This window comes from Falco punctatus (assembly GCF_963210335.1).
Source record: "Falco punctatus genome assembly, chromosome: 9".
NCBI lineage: Eukaryota > Metazoa > Chordata > Aves > Falconiformes > Falconidae > Falco > Falco punctatus.
The window spans coordinates 24,522,647-24,536,903 of record NC_137589.1 but is presented as its reverse complement, the minus strand read 5'-3'; the positions used below and the strand labels follow the sequence as shown (position 1 = coordinate 24,536,903).

General features: G+C 42.5%; 1 protein-coding gene across 5 annotated transcripts in view; it reads left to right on the top strand.

Annotated features, from left to right (window-relative positions):
- The window catches only part of VSTM4 (V-set and transmembrane domain containing 4), a 38,962-nt gene that overhangs the window by 14,324 nt on the left and 10,381 nt on the right, over window positions 1-14,257 (top strand). For 4 of the 5 annotated variants that reach the window (XR_013930386.1, XM_080401763.1, XM_080401762.1 and 1 more), the window contains exons 5-7: window positions 3,737-3,770; window positions 8,773-8,879; window positions 9,730-9,791. Coding sequence is in view for 4 of the 5 variants with exons in the window: in XM_080401763.1 (XP_080257889.1) it covers window positions 3,737-3,770; window positions 8,773-8,879; window positions 9,730-9,791 (203 nt within the window). In the remaining variant the exon portion in view is untranslated. Of the gene's footprint in view, window positions 1-3,736; window positions 3,771-8,772; window positions 8,880-9,729; window positions 9,792-13,394; window positions 14,190-14,257 lie in introns of those variants that run through there. The other variant, XM_080401761.1, reaches the window with a different exon arrangement.

Below are 14,257 nucleotides of genomic sequence, written 5' to 3'. Positions count from 1 at the left end.
TATATCATTAAATTGCATTCTGATCAGCTCTAGCTAACATTTTGCATGAGTGACCTTTCTGCAGACATTTAGAGGGGTTTCAAAGCAGCCTTATTCTGTTCTGTTTTCTTCTCTCTTCCTGACTAGCTGTCAATATTCTTGGGAATATGGGAGTTGTTATTAGTACTCTTTCATTTGTAGCATTCTTTGAAACTAAAGCATCATTTAATCATTCAGGTATGCCTTTTCACAATAATCTTTCAAAATCAAGGGTTACTGCTTCATTCTTCTCTTCCTCAGAGAGGGTTTCTCAAGGAGGTTACATCTGCATGAAAGCTGTCCTTTTGTAATCAAAAGTGCAATTTCAGATCTGTAGAGCAGCCAGTGCAGGCTCTACTTTCATTTCAGTTTAACCTCACACAAGCTGTGAGAATGAGATACCAGCACGCTTAGCAGCCACCATGGTAAAGGAGAGTGTAAGGACCATCTCCGAACAGAAGCTTTCAAAAAAAGTTTGGTTAGTGATGTGTACTCTTAATGACAGGAGGAAATAATGACTTTGCTGCCTCTTTGGCACTGCACACATACCATGAAGGAATGAGTAACTCAGATACACGAGAGAGAAGACACATAAACTAAAAAACAAATGTATACAGAGGTCCTTGCCTGACCACAAACACTTTTCAGGCTGTGGCTCTTTCTTCCCAGTAGTGGGCTCAGTAGAGTAACTTTGATTCTAATGGAACCCAACCACTCTGCTTGCCAAGAGGAAGGAGCAGGATCAATGTTATTCTTCCTACCCTGTTAAGTGATGACAAAGGTTTTGTGCCAAGGGAGTACCCACACTTAAGTATGTTGGTCATGGCGAGTCACCCTGAAGCCACAAGCACTAGACACACTGATGTATCCTGGTTTTTCTTGAGCAGATGCTGGGCTAGGTTTTGCTTCTGTTGCTTTACACTGGTATAAGCATATAAGCAGCTTGGAGAAAAGGTCTTTTTACATTGAACCAACACCATTAAAATATAGAAATAATGTAGAATACAATATAGAATAAGCACATATAACAGGAAAAGTAATTTCTTCTAGGCTGTTAAAACCTTTCTTCACTACCCTAATATCTGAATAATTGCAGAAAATCCACCAAATTTTCATTTAGATTTTGAACATTATCCAGTAAATACTGGCAGCATTAAACTTACAGATTCAACAAAAATGTAACAGAATTAAGCTTAGCAGACAGGCACTCAGTATACAACGATAAGATTTTTCAGGCAAGTCTTTCAACTAGGACCACCTGATCAGTGTATTTACCAGAGCCACATTAATTGGCTTGGCATCCAGTCAAGCATCTGGGAATCAACTCTTCTGAAACAGTAGTGGAAGAAACATCAGTGATGGACACAATCTTCAGCAGTCCGTATTGCTTTTTTCCCCCCGCAGCCCCTGGGCCATGGCAGCACGCTGGGCCCTGAACCTAAGCTCCAGGGAGCAGCCATTCCCTGGGAGGTGCTGTTTACACTCAGCCATACGGGCATGGGGCACAATGAGCCCCCTCCTCCCTCAGCACTCCTTTACCCCCTCCAGAAGCATCTTCCAGGGGTTAAGGTCTGACCACAAGATACCCACCCCGTCAGCCAGCAGCAGTGCTCTCTCATTCAGACTGCTAGAATAAGCACTGCTGCTCAAAAAGCATTATCTTACCTTCCCTCCATCTTTGGCAACTCTGCGCCCACCTCCATTTTGGACTAGGCCGATGTTAGTATCCATGTGAAAAGAGCCCGCAGTGGAATCATGAAGTCCATCCTTCCTTGAGAAAAGACAGGCCCGGCCAAGCAATCCTCCCTCTGCATCGCCCCAGGCCTCCAGGCAGGCTCCAGACACAGCCTTCTCCTAGCTTCAGTGAGGTGGCTGTCGACCCATCTTCCTCAAAGGCCCTCCAAGAGAAGCCTGGCTCTGCTTCTCCCCATGTCACCAGTTCCAGGGCCCGGGACAACCAAAACTACCTCCTGACCTCAACTTACTGGGCAGGTTTCCATCAGGGCTTCTCCCTGAACCTCTCCGAGGTCACCTCACCCCTGTCACAGAGACACCAACAGCTCCCCCCCCCCCGGCTCTCCTACCACTCCAGCTTCCTCCCCTGTTCCTCAGCCCCTAGGCGCAAGGAGGGCGATGGGCTGTGCCCTGTCGCCTGCAGGCAGTGGAGGCACAGGGAGAAAATGCGGGAACACCCGCCTGGCCCTCTGCAAGCACAGCCCAGCCTGGGGGAAAGCCGAACGCATACCTGAACTCAAATTTGCAGTAGCTGAAGCTGGAGGTGATCCCTCTGGAGCGTCTGTCTGTGAAACCCGAGCAGACCCTGGCTCACCTCAGGGCTCTGACGCGAGAAGGGCAATACTGAACCCAGCACCTCACCAAAGGGACTCCCTCAAGCTACGGGGTGCTCTGGGAAGCAGCGATGGCTGCAGGTCAGGTCCCCTCTGCGGGTTTGGTAGAAGCCTATGCTCACCCTATGCCAGCCACAGAAGTGGCTGCTCTTCCCAGTCCCTGGTTCAAAGGCCTGGAGCATTTACTGTAGGGCAAAACAAAATAATACATACCTAGAGATGCTCAAAAGCATGTCACTAATGTACATGGGCATCCTCCTGCTCCCGAAGGGTCGGGCCTGCTGTTCTCTGTGCATCTGAACAAGGCCAGACAGATGGATGGAAGCACTGCCTTGGCTGGCTTAGACATGGCCCCTGCGTTAACCCCAGTTCCTAGTGTTCTCAGCTCCCCTTTCCGCAGGACTAAAATGCACTTCTAGGAGCTGTGTAGCTTCCTTAGAATGGGAGAATGATTTCAAATGTGAAAACTTTCCTGTAGAGGGGCATAATCCTTTAAGTGCACTGATGTCTGGTTTTCATGGCCTTTTAAAGAGCAGAGAACATGAAGGGAGGGGGGGGGGGATCTATGTTGTGTTCAGCTTCACACCGTGGCCCAGGGATGCACCGTTTTTCCCTTCGGAGAAATAAGTTGTCAGGAGGTTGACCAGGAGAGCCTCTCCTTCTGCCTGCGTGTCTCTGCATTCAGCACGCGGCACAGCTTGGCCAGATCACAGAAGCCACTAAGCCACAAAAGAGCATCTTAATAACTCTGGCTCCTGAAAGGCTGCAAAGCCTCTCTGCAAGGGGAGGAGCTGCCCTTGCTCAGGACTAGCGATTCAAAGCAACACAAAGCAGAAGGATTTATACAGCTCACACACACAGCTGTCAGGGATAGGGTAGTGGCTGGACTGGACCTCTGATCCGATCCCAGAAGGCAATCCCTTTATGCCTGAGGCCACAATCTAGCTTACATTAGGAACAGAAGTGGCTCCTGTGGGTGAATGGTTTATTTCAGGCTTCTGGAAATAAATAGAGGCACCACAAGGGAAATAAAAGTCTTCAAAGCAAAATTACTGGCCTGCTGTGCTTTTCCTTAGCAAGCTGTCTTTTGGCTGGGCTGACCACTAGAATGTGAGTCGCCCAGCACTTCCACAGCAGTTTTTTGGTGTTGTTTGATACATTCCCTTCTCCCAAGCTAAGCTATGTCTTTAAGTAAGACTACATTTTAATGCACGCTACAACGAATGGTGATGATTAGCAGCTCTCACAGTGTAACAACTTGGCAACTCCACAGTCTCAGCAGCACAGGTCTATCTGCAGTGCCCATTTGTAACTCATAAACTGTGTTGGTGTGAAGCCACATTTTCTTTCTTTTATTTTTTCTTTAACAGTGAAGCATTACCTGGTGAAATGCCCCCAGAACAGGTAGGAGATTATACTTCTCTTTACTATAACCCAAGGCACCAGTTCTGTTTTTGTTTTGCCATGTATGCTGAAGAAGATGAGCAATGTTTTCCAAAAAGCCTGCAGGAATATAGGGAGTCATGGGTCTGTGACTCATGAATGTGCCTGCAAACCAGTACGTGCTGTGCATGGTAAGGAAGACCTACCTGGGCTATCTAGCTGTAGGTCCTGAAGGTGCTTCAGTGATAAGCCTGTCCTTGAGGCTCTGGATTGCTTTCGGGAGCCTACTTCCATCCTGTGTGGCTTTCTAGGGTTTCCCAGCACCTCACCAGATGGTAACAACTTAAACCATCCACTTACACAGAACAAACTACAACGTTACTCAGTGATTCCTGCACCCAGGAACAGGGAGTGGGGCTCAAAAGCAGATTTTCAAGGCCCAAAGTCTATTCTCAGCTGAAGACTCCAAGTGATGGAAAAAATTCTACTTCTGCTGCAGTCATTAATCACTGTCCCTTTAAATACCACTGATTGCCAAAAGTTTTTATGTGGTGCTATAAAACTGATTTTGATTGTGTGATTTTCCTGAGGTATAAATTGTGCTGGAACTGCAGTAGAAAAAAAAAAGATGACAAAAGCATTTTACAAACAAAAAAGTTTAAAGAGGGAGGCTACATAACAACATGGGAGAACAGCTGTTTCCCAGGTTTCAGTGACATAAACCATGTGTTTCTAGCCTTGTAGTTTAAATCCAGTATCACTTGGTATCACAGATACAATTTCTCATGGTATCTTTTTAGATACTGTAAGATTCAGTGCCAAGTACAGCATACCCTAGGTCCTCCAACAGTCAAATTTTTAGTGCATCCTCATGGGATTATTGCTGTATGTGATCTAACTGAAACTCGGATGTAAATGAAGTCACAACAAAGCAACAGAGCTTTCAGGAGAAGCCAGTACAAGCTGAAACTTTCATGTTATTCATGGAAAGATCTTTGTTCTGTGACCCTGACCAGCCATTGCACCACACCAAAAATTTACTGAGACAGCTCAGCAGTTTTCATTTTCCCCTGGATGCTTTCTTTTTCCCTTTCTTTATTAGCTGCTGGGACAAAGTTGCAATTACAAAAACAAAAAAAAGAAGGGGGAGGGGGGGGATCAAAGTAGATTGGTAGAGAACACAAAAAAAGGAGAAAAATTTGACCTGACTGAAGACATGACTAAAAAAATGGAGCATGGCAGTCAGATAAAAAGACTCGGGCTACAGAACCTGCCTCTCCAGGAATAGATGACGTGGTAGTAATACCACTGCAAACTCTAAACTTAGGAGGCTGAACAGCAAGGGGGAAACAAGCCAACATGATTTCTTCACTGTAAAATGGAATCTCCAGAAGCAAAATAAATGTGTGACTTTATATGGAAAAAGATATGGTTTCAGGTATTTCAGTGTGACAACACATGCTGATGAAAGCCCCAGTCCCACAAATGCATGTTTAAAGTGCATCGACTTCAGGGCTTTAAAATTAAAGAGCTACGAAAGTGTTACCAGTATGATCATTTTTGTTATGTTTCGCACTTGGTACCATTTATTTTCCATCCTCTGTTCAAAACACAATCCATGAATTCCTTTGAACTAACTTTTCTTCACCTATGCACTCCTTGTCTTGGAACTTAATTCAACATATTTAGACCCAAAACCCAGTGTCTAAATATCCATTAGGCCAAACTGATGAACTAACTTGCATGAGATTCCTGCCAGTCAAAATGACTACACTGTGCAAAATTCAGCCTTGATTAGGAGAGGCGCAGCCCCTACTCCCTTAGTGATATTTCAGACTCAGAGCAGAATCCAGTTTCAAAATTGCATTAATAGTCTGGTGTCGAAGAAGTGTCTGTACTCCCACTGCAGTAATACCTAAGCATCTTAAAGTATTTCATGTCTTGACATCATAATGGTGTTTCTACTTAATTGGAATCTGAAGCACAAAGGGCTAAGTGATTTGCCCCAGGTCTCACAAAATGGCCTTGGTAGAAGAGAAAATTAAATCCAGATTTCCTGAGTAAAACAAAGCAAATGTTTAGATTTTGGTTTGCTGCTTGACCAATAACAAATTATGAAAAAAACGAGTTAACCAAAATCCATTTGTTACCCATGTTTTAAAAATAAATACCTAAATAAAAAGTACAGTTATTTTAGGTTTTCCAAACCACCTAATTGAATTTTCTGGGGTTTTCTTTTCTTTAAATATCCTTCTTATTTTTAGCTTTTTTGTTATTAGATCATTTTGTCACTTTTCAGGTCCAGAAACCCCAGGAGGTGTAGCTTTGGAAATAGGAATTATTTTTTTCTGTCTTTTATATTTGTTTTGGCCTGAACTCTCCAGTCCTTCAGTGACTGCTCTTCTGGAGACAAATAATTTGAGGTGAAAGAAGTGTTCACCTCAGAAAGTTGTTCATCTCGACATCTTTGTTCCACAGTGCCAATCTAACAACGCAGGAGCAAATTCTGCCAGACTGAAGCAGAACCAAGTGCCCACTCCACCCCTGTCACCTTTTCACACAGCTTTCCTATTTGGAAAATATCAGGGCAGCTCCCAGTTCAATTCAGTGAATTTTTTGTCATCCCCCTGCAGACATTTGAAAAGAGGAAATAGCTGATTTAGATAACAGGAAAAGTCCCACATCCTTGATTCTAATAAGGATAGTAAAGCCAAAATTTTATTAGTTTGCCAGCTCGAGATATCCATGACCTCCAGCGAAAGTGCTGTCTTGGTGCCATGATTGCCAGACACCTTCCACAGGTTTTTCCCCCAAACACTTATATTTTTCTTGCTCTTTTAAAAACTCATCAGATCCTTCAAGAAATGCACAATGTGACACTGTTGAAATAGAAGCCAGGAGGTTGGAGGAGGAGTTGAAGATAAAAAATGAACTTTCCTTTTAGACATAGAACAAGGCAAGCTCACAAAGAGGCAGTGTTTCAGAGCCAAGGAGTCTTTACTGAGCCTCCTTGTTTGGTTTGAGGAGCTCAGTTCTAAGACAGCAAGTACAGTTATTGTATCTCCTAGAATTAGTTAACCCTGTATGGCCCTGGCATTTAAAAGAAAAGTGTAAGCCACAAATACGTTTCTCTGTAGCTTCACTTTCTCAGTGGCAAAGCAGGAATAATAACTAATGTAATGAATTGACACTAAGCCTTTCCATATATTGTGCTTAAAGTAGTTATATCAGAATAATAATATATTTAAACTACTCATCTGCCTTAATGACCTTGAATTATTAAAACCAGAAATATTTTTTAAAAGATCAGCTTTTTGGTATTCTTTGTTCCTTGCAGTTTGCTGTGTTTGGGCCATGGAGCCAGGCAGGACAATTTCATTTCCTGCTGGTTTTAAACCAGTTCATGTTTTGATTTTAATACAGAAACAAATGGTTGTATGATAGGTTCACAATAGTGCAGGCAGACTTTGATATTATTTTAATGCAACCTTCAGTTTATGTGATTGATATATTATGAAAATATTTAACCTTTTAAACACTTTAAAAGAAGTTTGGCAGCAAACCTATGTTTTGGACTGAGTACGTGGAACAGAACTTGGGAAAATCAGCAAACCAGAGTCTTTTTTGTAATCTATGCAAGTGTAAATCCAGAGTAATTTTACCAAAGGTAGTGACATTCATTTGGATTTACAGCTGTGTAAAATGATAATGTCTGTTATTCTGTTATTCTTGTGTGGGCAATAGTTGAGACATCTGAACTTTCATTAAGACTTTGGCCCAGTTTGAATATTTTATTCTTATAAAGAGAATGTTTCATTATGCAAAAGAACCTGGAGAGGAACAGCAACTTGGGACAAACGATTTAAAATTCAGTGAAATCAGTGTTGTCAGTGTTATGACCATGGAGACCCTGGCTGGATCCCATTGTGTGGTGTAACTCACCAGCACAGAACAGAAAGGTCCCCACAACCATACTGCATTAACCTTCCCAGGGTGAGCCCATGATCAGATGCATCTGAGCAACAACTGCTTGCCAAGCCACCTTCACCACCGCAGTAATCATAACTAACTGCTATACACTCTCCTCCCACCCCAGCTGCAAGTTAAGGCTTTCATCACCAGTGAAGCCAATACAATCATAGCTGCAAGCCAGGAGTACCTGCACAGTCGGTTACCACAGCTCAGCTGACACATGGTGACAATTGCTGCAACCTGACTGCATATCCAAACCCTAAATATTTGAAGTAGGATTTATGGCCTCAGGCTTTGGGAGATGCTAAGGGTAAAAACCTCAGACTTAGAGGATGTTAAACCGTAGTAGCCCAAACACAGAAGCTTTTATGGACAGGAGTTTGTTTACAATATAGCTTGTGCTCTCCCTTCATACCTATTAGTGCTTTTTTAGCACAGATGTACTGCAGAATGCCCAAGTTTAGAGACTGGCACACGGTTTCTCCATTTTATATGCACTGAGCACAGTGTCCTCTTTTAAGAAGCTAGCTTTTTCAAATGTGGGTTTGTGAGCTCTCTGAAGACATGCTGCATGCCCTCCTGGCCTGCTGTCCCCTCAGCCAGTCTCAGCCCAGGAACTGCACAGGTTTTGCTTTGCCATATGCTTTCTGTGTGAGATTATGCAAGTCACCTAGCCCACCTGTGCCTCTGGCCCTCAAGGACACGTGGGTACAAACTCATCCTGGGTGAAGTACTGGGGCCATAGATTTTTTAAGGTGTTATAGGTGCTATGAAATGAGTCTTGTTTAGACCCCATACTTTGCATTTTCTGCACCAGGACAGAGCAGATTCCTGAGTTTCTCAGCCAGGATGTACAGCTGAAAAAATGCAAGACCCAGAGCATTTCCAACTCCTTTAAGAGGTTTTTCAATATATCCCCTGGTCAAAATCCAAGTTGTTGGGCAGGGACTGTCACAAGTGGCAAGTGACGTGCTTGCATGAACTCACTGGGATGGTGCCTTTCTCTCCATTGCCTCCAATGTTCCCTCACATATGGACCTCTTCTTTGTAGCTCCGGGGAGACAGTTACCAGCGTGACAAGCATGTCCCCTCTACAGCCCAAGAAGGTGAAGAAAAAGAAAGAGAAACTGGAGCAGCCACCAGCCATCCCAGCAAAAGGTATGAAAACAGAGTTGCAGAGGTATCTCAAATCCCAAGCACAACGATGGAGGGCCAGCAGAGCGTGGGATGTCAGGACTCCTACACTCTGCCACTGACTCTGCCAGGGAGGTGACTTGTGCTTGCTCCCATGGGTGGGGAAAGGAACGGCCTGTGCATGCTGCTGGGACCAGGCTCTCACCTCCCCACGGCTTTAGCTACTGAAAAACTAGTCACTGAGTCCAAGCAAGAGGTCTCAGCTTCCACTAATTAGAGGAGAGAGGGGAACCTCTGTAGCAATATTCACCCTGCTCAAAGAGAAGATTAAAGTTAGGCAAGAGGAAAATTCATGAGGATAGACAGAGGGAAGCCAGCAGACTGAACTCTTAAAATTGCAGGTGCACTTGAGAAGTCAAGCAAGCTGAGCAGATAAAGATCAACCTCTTCGGGACCTCACTTTCAAACAGGATTTGCATTTACCTCTGGGGTCAGTCTAATAAAGTCTTGGGTGTGCTTTCTGAGCACTACTGACAGTGCTAAGCCACTAGCAGAGAGGAGGGAAAGGACCTGAAGGTTTACTGTGGGTTAGATCACAAGTGATCAGTTCTCAAGGAGTATATTTGTTTTGGCTGCTGCACACAAACAGCACGTTTTGCATATCAGACTCTATAATTTTATGAATTTTTCTAATTCATAAGTCCTGTACTTCATTGTAGAATGTTACCTGAAATACAGTTAAACTATGGTATAAGTACATGTATTTGCTCTTATTCTGCTATTAAACTGTAAATTCTAAATTGCTAATGCATACACTAAAAATGACAGTGAACGATGATACTATGAAATGATCCCTTAATATTTATTTCCATAGCTCCAATAGGCAATAATTTTCCTAAGCCCAAGCTCTTGAAACCTCAGAGAAAATTGATCCTGGTAAGTAATTTTCTATGACATTATTTTCTCCATATTCTTGTCTCTCAATACAATTGCTATAATATTGCCAGAACTCTAGGTTCAGAAACTATAAATTAGCTTAAAAATCATACAAGTAATTTTTTTTAAAAGTAACACTTTTTCAAGTGATGAATTATCTTGGCTTTTTTTTTTTTTCATTTTGAGCATTAGGTTACACTGGATTATGTTTTCAAGCTTTCTAGCAGTCATCGTGCCTACAAATTTAGCCTGTTTTTAAATGAAACCTGCTATTGATTCTCACATGCTTCTGGCAGCTGGTGCTTTGGAAAAAATACCAGTTACTGACAGAATCACAACCATACTGGTCACATTGCTTTTGAGACTTTTCAAGTCAGAAATGAGAAGCCTGATTCTGCCCTACAGTGGTGTAAGTCAGAAGTAACCGAACTGCAGGAATAAGATGAATGTATATAGCTCGTATTAAGGTAAAAAACCCGACCCTTATATGACAGCTTCTGTTGGATATAAGTTTGTTTGAAAAGAAAACCTGCAAATACATGCCAGACAAATCAAATAGATGGAGAAATGTTTCTCTGCCTTAGTAACAAACAGTACCTGTACAAGACATCCAGAGGTAATAGAGTCAGTTCTATATCAACTAACTTCTGCTGCCTATACATGGAGGGTGCTCTGTTAGGCTCCCTGCATAGTCTATAGAAACAGAGAAAAGCCAGAGTAGGAGCCTGATGCCCCTACTAATTCAGACTAGATGCTCTGAATTGCCTTGTAGGGATCCTTCTTCCCTTCTCTGGCAATAAGAGAGCCCAAAGTGACTAACTCCCTAACTTAGGTGACTTGTGTGTCTACAGTTAGGTCATGTGAATAACCCAAATGCTACTATGATGGCTTCACTTTCAGATGAGGGAACTGGGAGCCTTCTCACCAATTGTCAGTAAATAACCTCTGCCATTGTAAGCGTGGTAAGGGTATGGCACAGGATACCCGTGCATAATGCCAGGTGACTTCAGAACAGCTCAGCTAAAATCTTAGGCCATATTGCTGCTTGGGTATGGAGCTCACCTCTCTTCTGCTGGTCCTGCAGAGATTGCACCTTGACCAGGCTCTGCTCATATAGGTCAGGTTTCAGTAGAGGAAGAGGCATAGTTTTGAAAGTCCATAAAACCCCCATTATATCCAAGTAGGTAGGCAATTGCGTCAGGCCAAAGCTAAGCTAAGAGGACAAAGAGGCAGATGAGAGCACTTGGCATCAAGGGGATGACAGCCACCCTTTGCTGCATGCACATGACATTAATCACTGCTCCCGGGCACACGGCTACATCAGAAATCAGTTAGTCTTCAGCCCTCCTAGGAAAAGCTCTCATCAGTTAAAGCACTCAAGACTCTTCCTGCAGGTCAATAAAGCACATCAACACATGGTGAACTTGAGGTAAATCTGTTTCCAGATGCTTTTTCTTTCTGGAATAAATCCAAGGATGTGGGCCACAAATAGCTGTTGGCTCTTCCCTTCCTGCTGTGCAACCCCAGTCAAGGTTCAAACTCTTAGGAGGTGAGCAGGAACAAAGCCCTTTCAAACAATGAAATCAGCTTTGTCTTCCCTAGTGTGACTGAGGATCACACGCTGTGTGCAGCCAGCTGACTCGGGTTTAATGCCTTGCTCTGAGACTCGAGTCTGGCAGCTGTTTCCGTACATTGCTCTTCTCCCTTTCATATTTCACTGCAGACTGCACCTGGAGAGACATCACAGCCTGCAGAAAACACACAATCTATGGACATAGATTAGTTTGAAGTCAGAAAGTAATCAAAAAATATTATCTAATGGATTTTCAAGACCCAAACTCATCTAGCAATTAAGTGCAATAAAGGGCAAAGTAAACTAAACCCAAGTCAGTTCGTAAGGCACATTCAGAAGCTGGGCAGGACACTCCCCACAGCTCTTTCCCATTTCTGTTCCTCTTGCCTCCCTTTACAACACAGTTGGTTAATCCTTTATGTTTTAGTATTCTCAGAAAAAAAATCATTTTTTTCGGCTTTTGAATGATTTTTCAGTGAGGAAATCAAACTAATTGAAGTAAAAAAAAGGTTCAACAAAGACGCAAAATGGTGATAATTACAGAGAAAAAGACATATCAGATTCATCTAAACAAAAAATTTTCTTGATTTTCAGCAAACTTCCCTCCCCCTTTTCTTAATTCTCAAAAATTCCTCAGATTTTAAATTTTCAGCCTGCTTTGGGGAAAAAAAATATTATTGTCATCCTACTCAGTCTCTGCAGGTTGAAATATTTTTTTTCTTTCCAACTGTAATTATCGCACAGCTGGTGTGTGCACTAGGTCTTTTTTCACTGATGGCACATAGTTACTAGGTAATTGTCACAGCAAAGATACACTCAAATTGCTGAGTTCCTGGACTTCTGCAGCTTCCCTGTGCAACCCAAGCAAGGTACCACACCGCCACACTAGGAGAACATTCTAGAAAACCTAAGCAAACAAGCTAGAGTACAAGGGAACATTACAAAATAATTCCAGTGTTTTGGGAAATTTTTTGTAATAACTTAAATACCAGCAAAATTATTTCCAGAGGACATGTGCTTCTGGTTTCTTGAAAGATGTTTACAATAAACTGGAGAATTTCTTTTGTTGTTAACATGCTAGAGTGGGTTGCAATATAATTTTATAAGAATACAATAACCTGGATAAAATATGGACATAATCTCAATGAAAATTACAAAAAAGAGAGAAAGCCTAATATCATGTTCAATTGCACAGCCTTGAGTAAAGCCTTTTAAAAACTCTGCTTAAGTCATATTGCTTTTGCTTTAGCCAGAATAACAATTCTATGCTCCCCCTGTTGCAAAAATATTCCCCATCAGTGTCATTCTCTATTAGCATCAATGAGAAATGTGCACAGATCAAAGGAAATAGAGATGCTGAAATGCAAAAAGGGATGGTTTTTATAGCATGCAAGAAGCACAGAGAGTCATTAGGAAGAAGAAAATTCTAGGGGCCCACAAATTCTGCTGTCTAAGGGCTGTTCTGCTATAGCCTTAAGTACTTAGCCCTTTGAGTTGGTAGAAATAAATCTCATACTTCCTCAACCAAATTTTCTGGTAAGTCTTTCATTGCCTCCCAGAGATTAGTTGTCATAGCCCAAGAGTGTCAGTTATAGAACATCATCTAAATGAAAAGGTTTCAGTGCCTTTTCATGAAGGTTTGCACCACCAAGCTTAGGAGCTCCTGTGTGATTCAGTAGAGCCAATGGAAAGGATGTGATTAAGGTTAGACCAGATCCTGCAATCTTTACTTAAGCAAAATGTTGTTGACTTCATCCTTTTTCACACTAAATTTTAAAGGGAGGAAATCCTGCACAGATAAGAGGTTATAGGGAATCTTCCTGATTCTGCTGCTGACTTTTGTGGCCTCTGCTAAGTCATATAATTGTCCCATTTTGAAATCAGGTAAATATATCCTGTATTACGAATGATCCCCTTGGGTTTAGATCTTCAAACACATTGTACATGTAAAGCACACAGTACGTAAGACTTGGCTTCTGCTGCCACTTCTCCTGCACTAATTAACCTCTTGAATAATCTCTTTCCTGCAGTGTATTTGGCTTCTCTTGTTCCCCACCACAGAATACATATTGGTCCTGGGTACTTCTGAAGCAGAGTGCTTTCAGTGACCATGGCTGATTATTTAAGAGAAGTATTCTTCTACCCTTCAGCTCATACAGTGCAGACAGCATTGCTTATCTCGGTGTGGGTTGGATCACTGGCGGCCTGGTGCCACATGATTGCTGAGATTTTCTTTCGATGATGATGATGATGGTGCAAAGCTACTTGAGAAACAGGAAAGGCTTATGGTTGTCTAAGACTGAGGGAAATTTCTGGAAGTCATGTTGTTACCTTCCAGTGAAAGCATAATCTTTGGCACCCATTCTAACTGCTTGCCTTTTTCAGGCACCACTTATAAATTTTATGCTGAGAGCTGCAAAGCCAGCTCAGAGATCTGGGTTCCCAGGTGTTCACAGATGTAACAGAAATGGGAAGCTCAGGTTTCTTTCTCCAGCTTTGAAAATCCCATCCTTATCTATCATTATAGGCTAAGTGCCGACAATGTGCTGAGTGCCAGACAGTGCAGGTCAGGACAGTCCTTGCCCTGAAAGTGCTTACTCTGTAATAAGTAATCTGCCTGAAAGTCTGGAATTTGAAAATATTCATTCAAAGGACAGTTTTCCTGCTCCTCTATGTCGACAAAGTGGGAGGGTATTGTTTTGAGCAGGAACTTGACATAGGATTGACATTTGTGCAACTGAGAAGGCTGTGACTTGGTCTTATCTGCATGTACTCAGCCAAATCAAGCTTTCAGCATTACACATTGAGCTCAGTGTATGCTCCTGAATCAAGCAATGAAGGCAGGCGCTCCTAAAGCTGCTCCAGAAACTTAAGTTTCCTTCACCTGAAAAAT